This window comes from Taudactylus pleione, unplaced genomic scaffold (assembly GCF_031769625.1).
Source record: "Taudactylus pleione unplaced genomic scaffold, aTauple2 ptg000053l, whole genome shotgun sequence".
Taxonomy (NCBI): Eukaryota; Metazoa; Chordata; class Amphibia; order Anura; family Myobatrachidae; genus Taudactylus; species Taudactylus pleione.
Genome location: NW_028284455.1, coordinates 22,768,174 through 22,781,983, shown reverse-complemented (window position 1 = coordinate 22,781,983; position 13,810 = coordinate 22,768,174). Strand labels below are relative to the sequence as shown.

Here is a 13,810-nt window from a genome sequence, read left to right as displayed (position 1 = left end):
CATGACCAGGAGAATACACAGGAAAATCCCTTACTCGGGCACATTTATGCCTGATTCAGAGGTGGATACTAACCGCATGCAATGTTTATATGCAGTTGGTTGATGTTGTATACACTGTGTGAATACATCCTGATGGTTCCCGCACGGAGATGCAGAAGAAGTTTGGATGCAGGGAGTGTGTATTTTTAGTTGTTATTTTAGTGTGTATGCTTGGGAAGTAACAGGGGGTGGTTAGGCAGACACGGGTGTGTTGCTAACAGCGGCTGTGTTTAAAGACAGAGAACTGCTCATACAGGGCGCCATGTTTAGACAGAGAAATTGCATCTGTCGTAAGTTTTGTTGGTGCGTCCAATGGTGCACCGAGGGTTCGTCTAAAAACGCACCTAGGTGGATTTCCACCGGCGCAAGGAGCTGCATGTGGGTGCCTCAGTTGGGGCATTAGCATAAGATGCAGACAAGCTGCAGCAAAAGACGAAGATGTGGCCACGCCTACTTGTGACTGATTCACGCCCTTAAAGACATAAATACAGTGAATACTCATAAATTATTATATGTACTCTTTATTTAAAATCCTGAATTCCAAGGAGGTCTGGCTTCTCACCCCTTTGCACTTTGGTGTGTGCAAGGATTGAATACTATTGCACAATTCACCGGTAAAGCTGTTAAACATCCCTTCACATGTACTGAAGTTATAGAGAATGAATTTTAGAGATCATGCTGCAATCATAACCCTACATAAGTACAACTATAAGCCTCTTCTCAGATGTGCAATGGAAAAATCCCTTAGACCAATCAGAATCCTCCCCAGCACAAGGTCATTAGTGTACATAACACCTTTCTAGGAGATTAACTGGTATACAATCGGGAAGCCGGCCACCTTAATACCAACAGCCGGCTTCCCGACTTTCATATCCCGGTGAGGGTGAAATGCCGGGCATCTAGATGTAGACGCCTGACATTTCCCCGACGCCGGGATACTGGCGCCCGGCATCCTGATCGAAGGGATGCCGGGTGCCGCGAGCGGACAGCCACAGGCGGGGAGGGTTAGGTTTAGGGCACCCGGGGGGGACTTAGGGTTAAGCACCCCCTCGGGAGGGTTAGGGTTAGGCTAGGCGGAGGGAGGGTTAGGGTTAGGCACCCCCGGGGGGGACAGGGTTAGGCACCCCTCGGGGGACTTAGGTTTAGGCAACGGGGAAGGGCGGGGTTAGGGTTAGGCACTTAGAGGGGGGATTAGGGTCAGGCACTTGGGGGGGAGAGGTTAGGGTTAGGCACCCCTAAGGAGGGTTAGGGGGTTAGGTTAGATTAGTAAGTACTTACCTATCGACGATCGGGATTTCCAGCGCTGTCGGGCTTCCGCTGCCAGGAACTCTGCTTTTGTCGGCCAGGCGCTGCCGGGAATCGAACCTCTGGCCATGCGGCCGGCGGTATTTCATACAGATTCCGATTAACTTGATCACTTCAGTGCTAAAACTGATATTACACAAGGATTGCCTCAGTTCCCATCCTTAGATAGAAAAACTTTTGCTATTGGTGCTAACAATAATATACCTCAAATTTATGTGTGTGCAGCAAATAAAACAAAGGGGATTTTGTCATGATTTGATCAAAGCATTTAAGCCTGCAGCCCAGCATCAAGGGACCCCATTTTTCTGCAGGTCCCTAACACTAGCATATATGCCAAGCACATCATTACATTGCAGTTAAATGTACTCACCTCCTAGATACAGAGGGGCACATCTATACAGGGGTTCGCTGTTAGCCACACCCAACTAGGCTTTTTACATTTATTTTAGATGTTTACAAACTAGTCATGTCTCTCGCGGCCTTTTCACTGTGTATACCTATATTGAACATTTTCTAAACATCCTCTGCAGAATACAGTTGTGCCAATTTAGGCTCACTTAATGGGCTTATACAGTATCATGCCAGTGCCCTAAGTATTCTCATTTACCACTGTCTTTGGGACTGTCCTTTAATCAGGGTTTTTTTGTCCAGGCCAATGACATACACTGAAAGTGGGCTAGTTATTTATGTACCTTTTGGTCCTGAGTGGGAGATACTGGTTGTCTTTCCAGAAGGCCAGAGTATTACAATAGGGGGCAAAACATTATTACTGGCAAACAGTGCAGCAGGGAGAGTTCTCCCTACCATGTTTGTGTTCAAGTAAAAATTAGCCTATGTATTCAGAATGGATGGGGTGGAAATATGGGTAAAGGAAAAATTCACTTACTTATTCTGTGAGATCTGGGAAAGTTATATAACCACTTTACCTATATCTACCATATCACATATTTACGAATGTCTACAATAGTACTTGCTTGTTTCCAGCGGGCAACTTGTACGCAGTAACCTACTGCTGCCATGTACCCTCAATAGGTAAGCTAATTTGGGGCCTTTTTTAATTTTTATACTTATGGAGGACATTCCCCTCCTAATTGGACCTTTGAATACCTGTATGTGTGCGAACTTTTTGAAAAAGTGCATTTTGCTATTGCTACAGTATAGCTAATTATTATTAAATGCTACAATTGCATAATCCTCTTGAACTACTTAATATTTGTAGCAGCACCTTCAGCTACAGTTTGCTGCTGGGTTTGATAGAAATATTAATAAAAAAATAGGATCCTATTTATGTTTCTTTTTATTGATGTATTATTATTATTATTATTATTTTGATGTATTAGTATTAGTGTTTTATTAATATTAAATAATGGTGAATAATTATAAAATCCTCCTTTATGAATCGAAAGAAACTGTTTTTATATTTAAATATATGAACAATAATAATTTGTATATATTAATCATTATAGTTATATCGAATATACCACAAATCAGTACAGTGATACCACTATTTTCTCCATGCTTGAGGCAGTGCAATTGCCTCTATATCACATGCAGCTTATATGGATTTATTATTACGTGCCAGGGATAGGTGGTGAGGTTGGTTATATCTTCCATCCACCATCCAATACACACACTTATATTTTTGACATTCAGCAATGTTGTTACTTACAGAGTTGTAATTCAGAATAATGGGTGGCTTTAATGTGGTGTGCAAGCGAACTCCCCGTTGTGTTTTTATGCTGTAGCTTATTGTACGTACCAACATACCAAAAATTGCTCTGTAATGTTAAGTTATTGTATCCATTCACAATATGTTGTTAAGCTTGTCTACTCTCTGATGGAATACTTCAGGGAAAATGTATATTTAAAAAAAAACAAAAAAAAACATAAACTGCAGAGAGGAAAAATGAATTCTAGGGTGGAAAGAAAAACATTAACTTATAAATATTTTCCCAATCACCATTCCCATCTGGATTGTTCTGACAGGTGCCATACAGTTCAGAATACATGAGCCAAACCATGTAATATATATTTTGCTGCATATGTCATGACCACAAATAATTAAGTATAGCTACTGTATTGTGACATATCACTAAATAGAAGAGTTGTGATACAAACATCCAGATGGTAGTTATAGCTCTCATAGGAGAATGTACAGGCAGATGGTCCAAGATCACAGACTAAGTACTATGAAAGCCATACTTGGCAGAAACTGATTATTATGTTGCATCCTGCTGAGTGCTAGTGTGTGTTATTGTGACATAAATGTTTTAGCTTCTCTGCCTTTTGTTTTTGTTTCACAGTGTTATGCCTTCAGAGCATTAAGATTTCTTTTTAGCATGGAAAGAAACCGAGATCTGTTCAAAAGGTAGGGTAATACATAAAATATGAAAAAAGAAATCAAAGTAAAGATAATGTGCATACAATATGATGTGCTGCTATATGTTAAATGTATAACCTGTATATTAGCTTAACATAGTAATATAACTACAGATGTGTCATACATCATTACTGCAGTTATTCCAATCAGCCCCTCTTGGGATGCCAGATCCTGTGCTACATTGTTAACGCACCAGACTATGCTGATTAATATGCTACACTTGTATATCTGTGTGCGTGTGAGTCTCTGAATCTGTATAGAAAGTGCTATGATGCAGCGGCCGCAGCTCTTTTTCGCGCCAAGTTCCATTTACAGACTGTCACACACAGATATTAAGTGTTGCATATCAAGTTAATCAGTACAGTCGCCTTATGAGTCCTAGTACGTTGCATTGTAACTAAGACGCATTTTCAGCAAAAAGGCACAAGCAACACGCCCTGCGCTAGCAGAGTCACACAGGACCTGGCTGTTTACTCGCACCAGGCATCTCGCACCACGTGGTGTATTGAGGCTAGACACATCTGTATGTACATTTTATTTACATTGGATAAATATAAATAATATAATTTAAACATTGTGTTGTAGGTTTTTTCCACCGGATTTATTTGAGATGTTTATTGATATTGGACACTACATTCGAGATATCGGTGCTTATGAAGACCTTGCATCTAAATTAAATTCACTAACAGTAAGTCCTTAACATGCTGTTAAAAAAAATAAAATATTGTTGTCATCTGGGCACACGTAATTTGCCTTGTGCGGCTCTCTTTTCAGGAAGATATAATGAAGCAAGTCGCTGATGGCATTGAAGGCATCAATCAAAATAAAACACCCACAAAATTTATTGGAAACTATGCAATTTTAGATTACCTTGGAAGTGGAGCTTTTGGGAGTGTGTATAAGGTGATTTATTTTTATTTTTTTAACTAGTGCTTTTAAATTTAGTGGTTGAAGCATAATCAATGTATTTATATAGCTATCTTATTCCACTGTGAGAGCTTGGACATCCTGATCAATAAATAATTATTGTGCATTAAGTCTACGTAAGCCTTACATAACCACTTTATAAATGGTATTTCTGGAAATGTTGAGTAAAATGTATAGGTAAAGATTAGTCTGCACAGAGAAACTCAATTCTGTGTTAACATGATTGCCAGCTGACATACAGTACAGTACCAATTGCATGAATGTGATCAGATGGAGCTAAAGTAAATTCAGTATATTGTTATTTGCAACCCTGCCTATTTGTCCACCAGGATAATACATTCGCGCACACCCATATTACAGTTGTTGATGTTTATTTCCACATCCGCAATAGAAGTGCGCATGTCACCAAAGCAGAAAAAGCTCTTCACATTACTGTGTACTGATTTCATATGTCAACCATTCCCTTATTATATATAACTTGATTTTTTTCTACTAAAATACTGCTCAATGGAGCCTCATTCGTGTTGTAGATAATAATTTTTCTGTCTACATTAGTTCATGTAACTGATTCATGTGCTTTTGCTATAATATCTCCCTGAGGTGCCAAAGGGCTTCCGGTGGAATTAGTGAGTTGGGATTTTGTATGTATTTTAATTTTCTTATAATAAAATAACATTTCTCTCAAGGTCAGAAAACGCAGCGGACAGAATCTGTTTGCAATGAAAGAGATTAATTTGCACAACCCAGCGTTTGGTAAAGACAAAAGAGACCGGGAAAGCAGTGCAGAGAACATAATGTTTGAACTAACAATAATCAGAGAACAGGTACATATGCCTTCAAGTTCATGTTTTATGAATTGTTTTCTGCTGTTGTCCTTGGTGAGCAGATACAGAGAGTAATTGTTCAATAACATTAATGTAATAGCTTCACCTGACAAAGTGGAGATAAACTAATATAAAGGAAATTACCTGTATAACGAATGATCTTTTAGCTTTTGGTTCCGCAAAAAACTATTTTCTTCCTGCTTCTACAGTAATTGCATTTTATTTTTCCCTCTACATAAATTAATATAAATAGTTTAATATCTGAACAGCTTAAATATAAACATGACAGATAAACCAATAAAATGGAGCTCTGTTCACCAGCAGGGAATTCTCAAACTTGTTTTAATAATACAATAAAATAGTTTAATAATACAATAATTTAAAAATGAACACAGTTTTCCAATTACAGTATAGACCAAAGATTATCTATATAATAAGCAAGAAAGCGTGTCTGTCTGTCTGTCTGTTCGTCCTTTATGCACGGCCAGAGTTTTGGACCTAGCTCCACCAAATTCGGCAGGGTGGTGTACTTTGACCAGGATTAGCTTTCAAAACCTGTGTGAAAGCTACAAAAGTATCCTTTTAACCTCACAGTCTGAGCAAGTGTCTAACTCTATGACTTATGCAAGTTCATAATAAATTCAGAGTTAGTCCTTTTTAAAGTGACCATATATATATTAATTAGCCCTCTGTGTTTGCATGCAAGGGCGTAACTAGAACTTTATGAGCCACATAGCAAGATCTTAAATGGCCCCTCCAGTAGTAAAAAAAAGCCACATACATTTGTCCCCACACAGAGCCCGTTCATGTTATACCACACAAAGCCCATTCAGGTTATGCCACATAGTAGTACCCCTTATACACTTTATGCCACACAGTAGAAGTGCCCCTTATACACTATGCCACACAGTGATTCCCCTTATACTACACAGTAATTCCCCTTACACATTATACCACACAGTAATGCTCTTTACAGAGAATGCCACTTACTAGTAGTGTCTGATATAACACATTATTTGTTGGGTCCCTTACACATTATGCCCCCCAGCAACTCACCTCCCCATGTTCCTCCAGCAGCCTCTCACCTTCCCGTCTGGCATCAGCAGACGACAGGTGTGGAATTGGTACGGGGCCGCTAGCTAATTACAGCTGGTGCACCGGCAGACAGGAGCAGACAGCACTGACGCAATTTGAATCTGGCACCGGTCACAAGCCTATCTGAGCTCACAGACCGGCAGCAAATCAGGGGCCACCATGCTGATTGTCTGCCGGTTCGCGATCTCTGATTGCCTCATGACCAGCGGCACTGTCTCTCCATGTCTGCCTGCTGTTGTACCAACTGTAATCAGCTGGTGGGCCACCACCAAATCAACACCGCTGCCACCCAGGCCCCCCTTGGCGGTCCTGGCTGGACCGGCCCACCTTGTGGGCGTGACTGGGTGCAGGGGGAGCATCGGGCACCCACGGTAGTTACACCACTGTTTGCATGCATGTTAGCAAACAGTGGGGTCCTTTTCAGGATAAGTAGAATGGGGTTATAGGCGGGGACAATGTAAACAAATAAAGGCTGCAGGTGTAAGTCAGGGTCCAGTTTTCAACCTGGGCAACGCCTGGTATCCCAGCTAGTTAAATATAAACAGGAGTTGTTTGTAAGGGGTGATCCCCATAATTAGAGGTGCTTTGTTTCCTATGAAAGTTATGCAGTCCATCATGGAATGCCTCCATAATGAGCCAAGTCATACAAATGCCCAGGACTTGTTTTTCAAGTACATGTTCTCACACAAAACACACTTTATGATACAGTAAAATTCTTTCCTAAAGGCAGTGATTAGTTTTAATCATATTCCCTTTCCCATGAAAATCTTTTTCTTTTCTTTTTCTCATAGTGTGAATCCCTTTGGCAAGTTATAAGAAGAATGTTGTTATTTATTATTTTTCCTTGATGTGTTCCTTCAGATTTCCCCTCAGTGTTTTGTGACTACCACAGCAACCCCAATTGCATGGAACATGATGTAGTTAGGATTGAGATTTAGGAACGTTCTTTCTCCTCCTCTGCCTTCATATGACATTCTGTGACCTGTGTAGCAGACTTACTGACTGTGTCTGACAGCTAAACAATGGAGTCTATGTACTAAGCCTTGGAGAGATATAAAGTGGATGGATATAAAGTACCAACCAACCAGCTCCTAACTGTCATTTTTCAAACACAGCCTGTAAAGTGACAGGAGCTGATTGGTTGGTACTTTATCTCCATCCACTTTATATCTCTCCAAGGCTTAGTACATAGACCCCAATGTGTTTTGTGTTTACACTGTACATCGTGACATCCTCCACATACTACTTTGAACTTAAATATATGAAAAGGAGATAGTTGAAAAATGATTATCAGACACATGCTGAAAATGGACTTGCTATGTATATGGGATGCTACTGTAATAATCAGATGTTCTACAAAGTGAGGGGGACACAGTAAATGTACTTTGTAAACAAAGAAAATACTTTACCTTACCGCTTAATGTTATTAAAATTACAGGGTTGTTATCTGATAATAGGTCAATCAAACAAGTAACGTTTTGGGGGATGTGCCAGGTATACTGGGAGGGGGCATCGTCTCCATTGTATAGCACAAATGTATTCTGTCTATTCTGGATTTTCACTCTTGAGCAATTACTGCTTTCAGCCTGACCTCTAGTGGAGAACATTCTCATTCCAGATAATAAATGTTGACAAGCACTATTGATAGTCTATTATATTCCAAGAGGTGGCTCTAACTTAAATTTCCTGGAAAACAAAAGGATATGGATAATATTAACCATTCTAGTGAGGCTTGCACATTTAAGAAATAATCATTAAACTTGATACCACACTCATTTGACTGAGCTGTGACCATGTTTTAGGGTGTATGTCATTTATCAACTGAGAAGAAATCAATGAAAGACTAAACATTATGTTTATAAGAGGGACATGTGTAGTTGATGGATTAATGCCCCCCCCCCCCCCCCCCCAATTAGTCTTGTTAATTTACACCGTGGGGAAAAGGGTAGTGGCCTCAGACTTTTAGGCCCTTTTCCTCACGTGGCAAATCTGCAGCTAACAAGCATTAACTGATCGATATTGGGATAAGACAAGGATATGCTGAAAATATCTACATGACACCTTCAGAGGTCTTGTGGAGTCCATGCCTTAACGGGTCAGAAATGTTTTGGCGGCACAAGAGGGACTCGTACAATTATAAGTAGGTGGGTATAATGTTATGGCTGATGGGTGTATGTCAACTTTGTGATCCAAAGCCTATTTAAAGCACTAGACACGTTTCCTTTGGGAAGCTTAAGCCTCTTATTGTTAAGGGAGGAAATCGTGAGTGTCATAAGGATGACTCAGGTGAGGCCTACAATATGTTATGCTATCCATGAGAACTGGATTTCATGTAGAAATATGATTTTAGGCATATATAATAAAGTCATAAAAGTAGCTCTGGAGTGTCCTCTCCAAGTTGTAGTTGTAAATTGTGGGAGAATGGTGAAGTTTAGAGCGTTGCAACACACTTTAAAACATTAATTGTATAAAAGTATATTGATGTAGGAAAATCATTATTATCATACAGTGGATTCAGAGTCCCTGCTCAATAATATGATAAGAGGTTGTAAATATTAAGTTTTCCCAAACCCCTGACTGTTTAGTTAATGATGACTATTTTGACGTAATCAAGACCTTTTCTTGCTCCACATATGGATGAGTTGAGTTGCCAAACGAAGTTGTCTCAAACTAGGACAAATAACAGTAGCTATAATCACAGTACAGGTTGAGTCTCCCATATTCAAACTGTTTGGGACTGGAAGTATTTTGGATATCATATTTTTCCGTATTTTGGAATATATGCATACCATAGTGAGACACCTTGGTAATGGGGCCCAAATCTAAACACAGAATGCATTTATGTTTCATATACACCATATATACATAAATGGGGCCCAGATGGTGATCCTATATTCTGCCATTCATGGGGATTATGTTAAGGAGAAGAGGTTATGTCGGACTTGACTGGGCCCAGATGTTAATGCCGGATGTTAACAGTCTGTTAATGTGTCCAATCCTGTTGATCAATAATTTAAAAACAAAGCAATATTGGGTCAGTGGGTGCCTGAGATTCTTAGTCTCCAGGTGAAATTTCTGATGCCTTTGGAAAGATCTGCAAAGATTTGAAGATGTTGGAGCGGGCCTTTGCCAAATATATAACTTTCTTGAAAATGTGTTTCTTTACCGGAAAAGAAATGTAACATCAATAGATAGCCCTTGAAGACCAACATGGGTTTTGATATTCTACATTTTTAGTAAATTAATCAAAATATGTGACCTGGGGCTGTGGGTAAGAGAGCGGAAAATATCTTAGGTACTTATTTAGTGCTCTGAATTATCAAGTTACAAGATATTAGAAGCTGGTCTGTATGTGGAGCCAGGGCCGGAGTAAGGTCTGTGGGGGCCCCTGGGCAACAAACTTGTGGGGGCCCCTTATGCAATGTCCCCAGTAGCAGTGGCCCTTATGCAGTGCCCACAGTAATGGTCCCCCCTATGCAGTGCCCACTGTAGTAATGCCCCTTATGCAGTGCCCCTTATATAATGCCCCCAGTAGTGGTCCCCCGATACAGTGCCCCCAGTAGTGCCCCTTATATAGTGCCCCCAGACCCAGTAGTGGTCCCCCCCTATGCAGTGCCCCCAGTAATGGTCCCCCATATGCAGTGCCCACTGTAGTAATGCCCCTTATGCAGTTCCCCCTGTAGTGGTCCCCCTATGCAGTGCCCCTTATATAATGCCCCCAGTAGTGGTCCCCCTATACAGTGCCCCCAGTAGTGCCCCTTATAAAGTGTCCCCAGACCTAGTAGTGGTCCCCCCTTATTGCCCCCAGTAGTATCCCCCCCTATGCATTGCCCCCAGTAGTAGTCCCCCCCTATACAGTGGGGCCAGTAGTTGTCCCACCCTATACAGTGGGGCCAGTAGTTGTCCCCACTATGCATTGACCCTAAAAAACACCCCCCCCCAGTGTCCCCATGAAGCGGCCCCCTATACAGTGACTCCTATAGCGGCCCCCCTATGCAGTGCCCTCTCTAGTGGCCCCCTCCCCTATGCGCGGTCTACACTATACTAGCGGAGGGGTCACTAGCGGCAGGTCCAGACAGAGCACCGCTGCTAGTGGGGGCCCCTCCGGGTGTGGGGGCCCAGGGACAACCGCCCCTGTCGCCCCTCACTTAATCCGGCCCTGTGTGGAGCTAAAGCGCTAAGTGCCATTCAGCATAGATCCATATACATGCCTTAAGGTCATCATTACACCACACAGAACTGTAACTAGACTTTTTGGTGCCCTGTGCCAGAAAGAGCATTGCCCCCCCCAATTTTTAAATAGGGACATAAGGAAAAGGGCCATGGCCTCATTTGAAAGGGCCAGGGAAGAGATAGGGGAGGCCAGGAGATGCTGGGGATAAAAGAAGAGGAAGCTACAAGTGAGAATGATAATAAACAGGAAAATTGACAGGCCCAAACAGTATGCCCTACTCTGCGGTGCCCTGTGCCATGGTACTGGTCGCACCACCCTAGTTACGGCCCTGAAACCACATATAACCTTAACAGCTTCTCTGCAGCACTGAAGATAACTGTTCTGCAGAGACATGTATAGAGGAAAGAGTGCCTTTCCTCTCTTCCCCAATTTGTTTCAGAGTACATTGAATTTTTTTCCCTAAAATATTGGTTCTTTGACTCTTAGTTATGTCTCATTTGCCCACTTTTAACTGCTTTGCACTCCTGGGGTGCTAGTATGTGCCTTATGTACTGATACAGAGCTGGCAGAACTTCTTGTAACCTATGGCCCTCATTCTGAATGAGGGCGGCCGCTTGTTTTTTTTTTAGTGCGGCCTCCTGGTCGCTAGCTAAGCTGTGGGTTACCACCCACAGCTTCAGCGACCGACCAGGGTGATGGTCGCGATGGTCAAGACCATCACGACCATCGGGGCTTGCGACGAGACCTTAAGGTTGGGTCTCGGCAACCCAGGGGACTTCCTGCTCTGATCGAGCAGGAAGCTCCCTACTGACATCACTGCTGATATCAGTGCGGCCGCCCACAAAACGGCAGGCGTTCCGTCAGGAACGCCTCCGTTTGTGTAGCCTTCCCCCCGCCCCGCCTACAAAACGGGGCAAGCTGTCGATCAACATTGACAGCCGCCACTTTTGTAGTGAGCTCCGGAGCGGGAGAATTTCTCTCTCGCTCCAGGGCTTGCACATGCGCAGTGCGGCCGCTGCGCGTGCGTAGGGCCTTAACATTGACCCGGTTGCGAGCGCTCAGCGCTTGCGACCGGATCTGAATGATACCCTATATCTGGATGCATCTTGACATGCGTCTGACTAAACATGCGCTTTTTCCTGCTTATGTTTCAGGCGCAGCCGCGCAGCTGTGTCCAACTCTACATGAGCCTCATATTATTATTATAATTATCCTTTATTTATATGGCGCCACAAAGGTTCCGCAGCGCCTTACATATAGTTTGGCTAAGCAGGAAGTAGCAGCTTTGCTTTGGCAACTCTGCATTGTGTTTTAGATTCATAAACAAATATCCAAATTGCTGTTAACTTTTGCTTTGGTTTCAAAGAGATATCTTCTATGTTTAATTTACAACAGTTTGTCATCATTTACAGTTCAAATAAAGTTATTATTTGGTTAAATAATGAAAGAAAGACATTGGGCTGATTCTGAGTTGGGAATAGAGTGAGATATTTCTCTCAACTGTGAACCTGAACAAACCATATTGCAATGCAAGGGGTGTAAATACATACATTTTTTTTTACATGTGGGGTAAATACTGGCTGCTTTTGCATGTAGCCAACAAATACTGCACAGCTTTAGTATTACTCTACAATTTAGATGTCAGTTTGGAAACACTCCTCCCAAATCTAAATCTCTCTGCAAATTTTAAATCTGCCCCTCCTGCAGTGCAGCATGGTTTCACCAAGATGATCAGTTGAGAGCGATATCTCACTCTATTCCCAACTCTGAATCAGGCCCATACTTCAAAACATCTATGACATTTTACTAAAATGTATCATTATAATGTTTACTTTTAACACCGGTTTTTCCATTTGTGTTTGTATGCTGTAATACTGATGTAATGCTTCACATAAAATAAATCTCTTATTTTTACATATTTTAAATGAAATCAGTTGGTTTTACAATTCACTATTTTCTGTTTTGCAGCTTTGCCATCCGAACATTGTGCGGTATTACAGGACCTTCTTAGAAAGTAAGTAACTCGCAGTGAGTGACAGAGAAAGTTCAGTGTATGCCAATTAATTTTTCATAATTAGCCACAGAAGTTTCTGACTTTTTTTTTGGCTGACATCTTAATTGAAAAGAAATATCAGTCAAAATATATATTTTTTTAAATGTATCTTTCAGTTTAGTAAAAGTCTTGGTTATAGGCTTGTTTTTTGTTTCTTTTTGTACTTTACATATGAGATTACCCACAATCTGTGTTGACTATTAAAAAAAAACTCTTAAAAAAACTCAAAGAAGCCTCAATTATTTTACAAATTCAGCTGTTGGTTCGCTTAAAAACATATCTTAACCACCTAGTGTAATGGTATCAGTCTCCAGCTTAGCATTCTGCAATGATTCTATACATGGGTTTTGAGAAGAAAATGTAGATTCTGTTGGTGCACTCTACTTGCCCCAAATTGTACTGCAAAAGCTGTATTTTCCCAGCATTCAAAACTTTGTCAACTGACCAAACCAGAGAGTGTTTTTGTAATCCTTTTTCCAAAATATTTTGTTACTTAAAGTCAGATGACATTACTAATCAGTGGCAATTGTATCTTCATAAAAGCGTAGATCTGATGAATTCAATATGAACTGATCAAATGCTAAAGAAATATAGAAATATACAATATAAATAGCCTTTGTTTTGTGTTGTTTGATCTCAGCAGGATTTAGTAATCATATTTCTTTTTTTTATTACTACTTATTCTAATGGTAATCTTTTCACTATACACTATAAAAATAGTTGTTCTGAGAAACACAATAAAGTTTTTTTTACAGTTAGCAACAATAGTAAATTTAGCTATATTGTTTCAGGATAATGAATCAAAATTAGTTTTCTGTCCTGAAATGGAAAAGCATTCAGACCTAACTAGTTGCTGCACTGTTTCACAGATGACAAACTTTACATTGTGATGGAGCTCATTGAAGGGGCATCTCTGGGCGAGCACTTTAAGTCCCTCAAGGAGAAAAAACAGTACTTTACAGAAGAGCGACTGTGGAATATATTTATACAGGTAAACATAAGGGTCCTGATGC

General features: G+C 40.9%; 1 protein-coding gene across 3 annotated transcripts in view; it reads left to right on the top strand.

Annotated features, from left to right (window-relative positions):
- The window catches only part of NEK10 (NIMA related kinase 10), a 347,660-nt gene that overhangs the window by 113,173 nt on the left and 220,677 nt on the right, over nt 1-13,810 (top strand). For all 3 annotated transcript variants that reach the window (XM_088463509.1, XM_088463508.1, XM_088463507.1), the window contains exons 16-21: nt 3,648-3,712; nt 4,310-4,412; nt 4,499-4,627; nt 5,338-5,475; nt 12,713-12,758; nt 13,667-13,788. In XM_088463509.1, the coding sequence (XP_088319635.1) occupies nt 3,648-3,712; nt 4,310-4,412; nt 4,499-4,627; nt 5,338-5,475; nt 12,713-12,758; nt 13,667-13,788 (603 nt within the window). The remainder of the gene's footprint in view (nt 1-3,647; nt 3,713-4,309; nt 4,413-4,498; nt 4,628-5,337; nt 5,476-12,712; nt 12,759-13,666; nt 13,789-13,810) is intronic.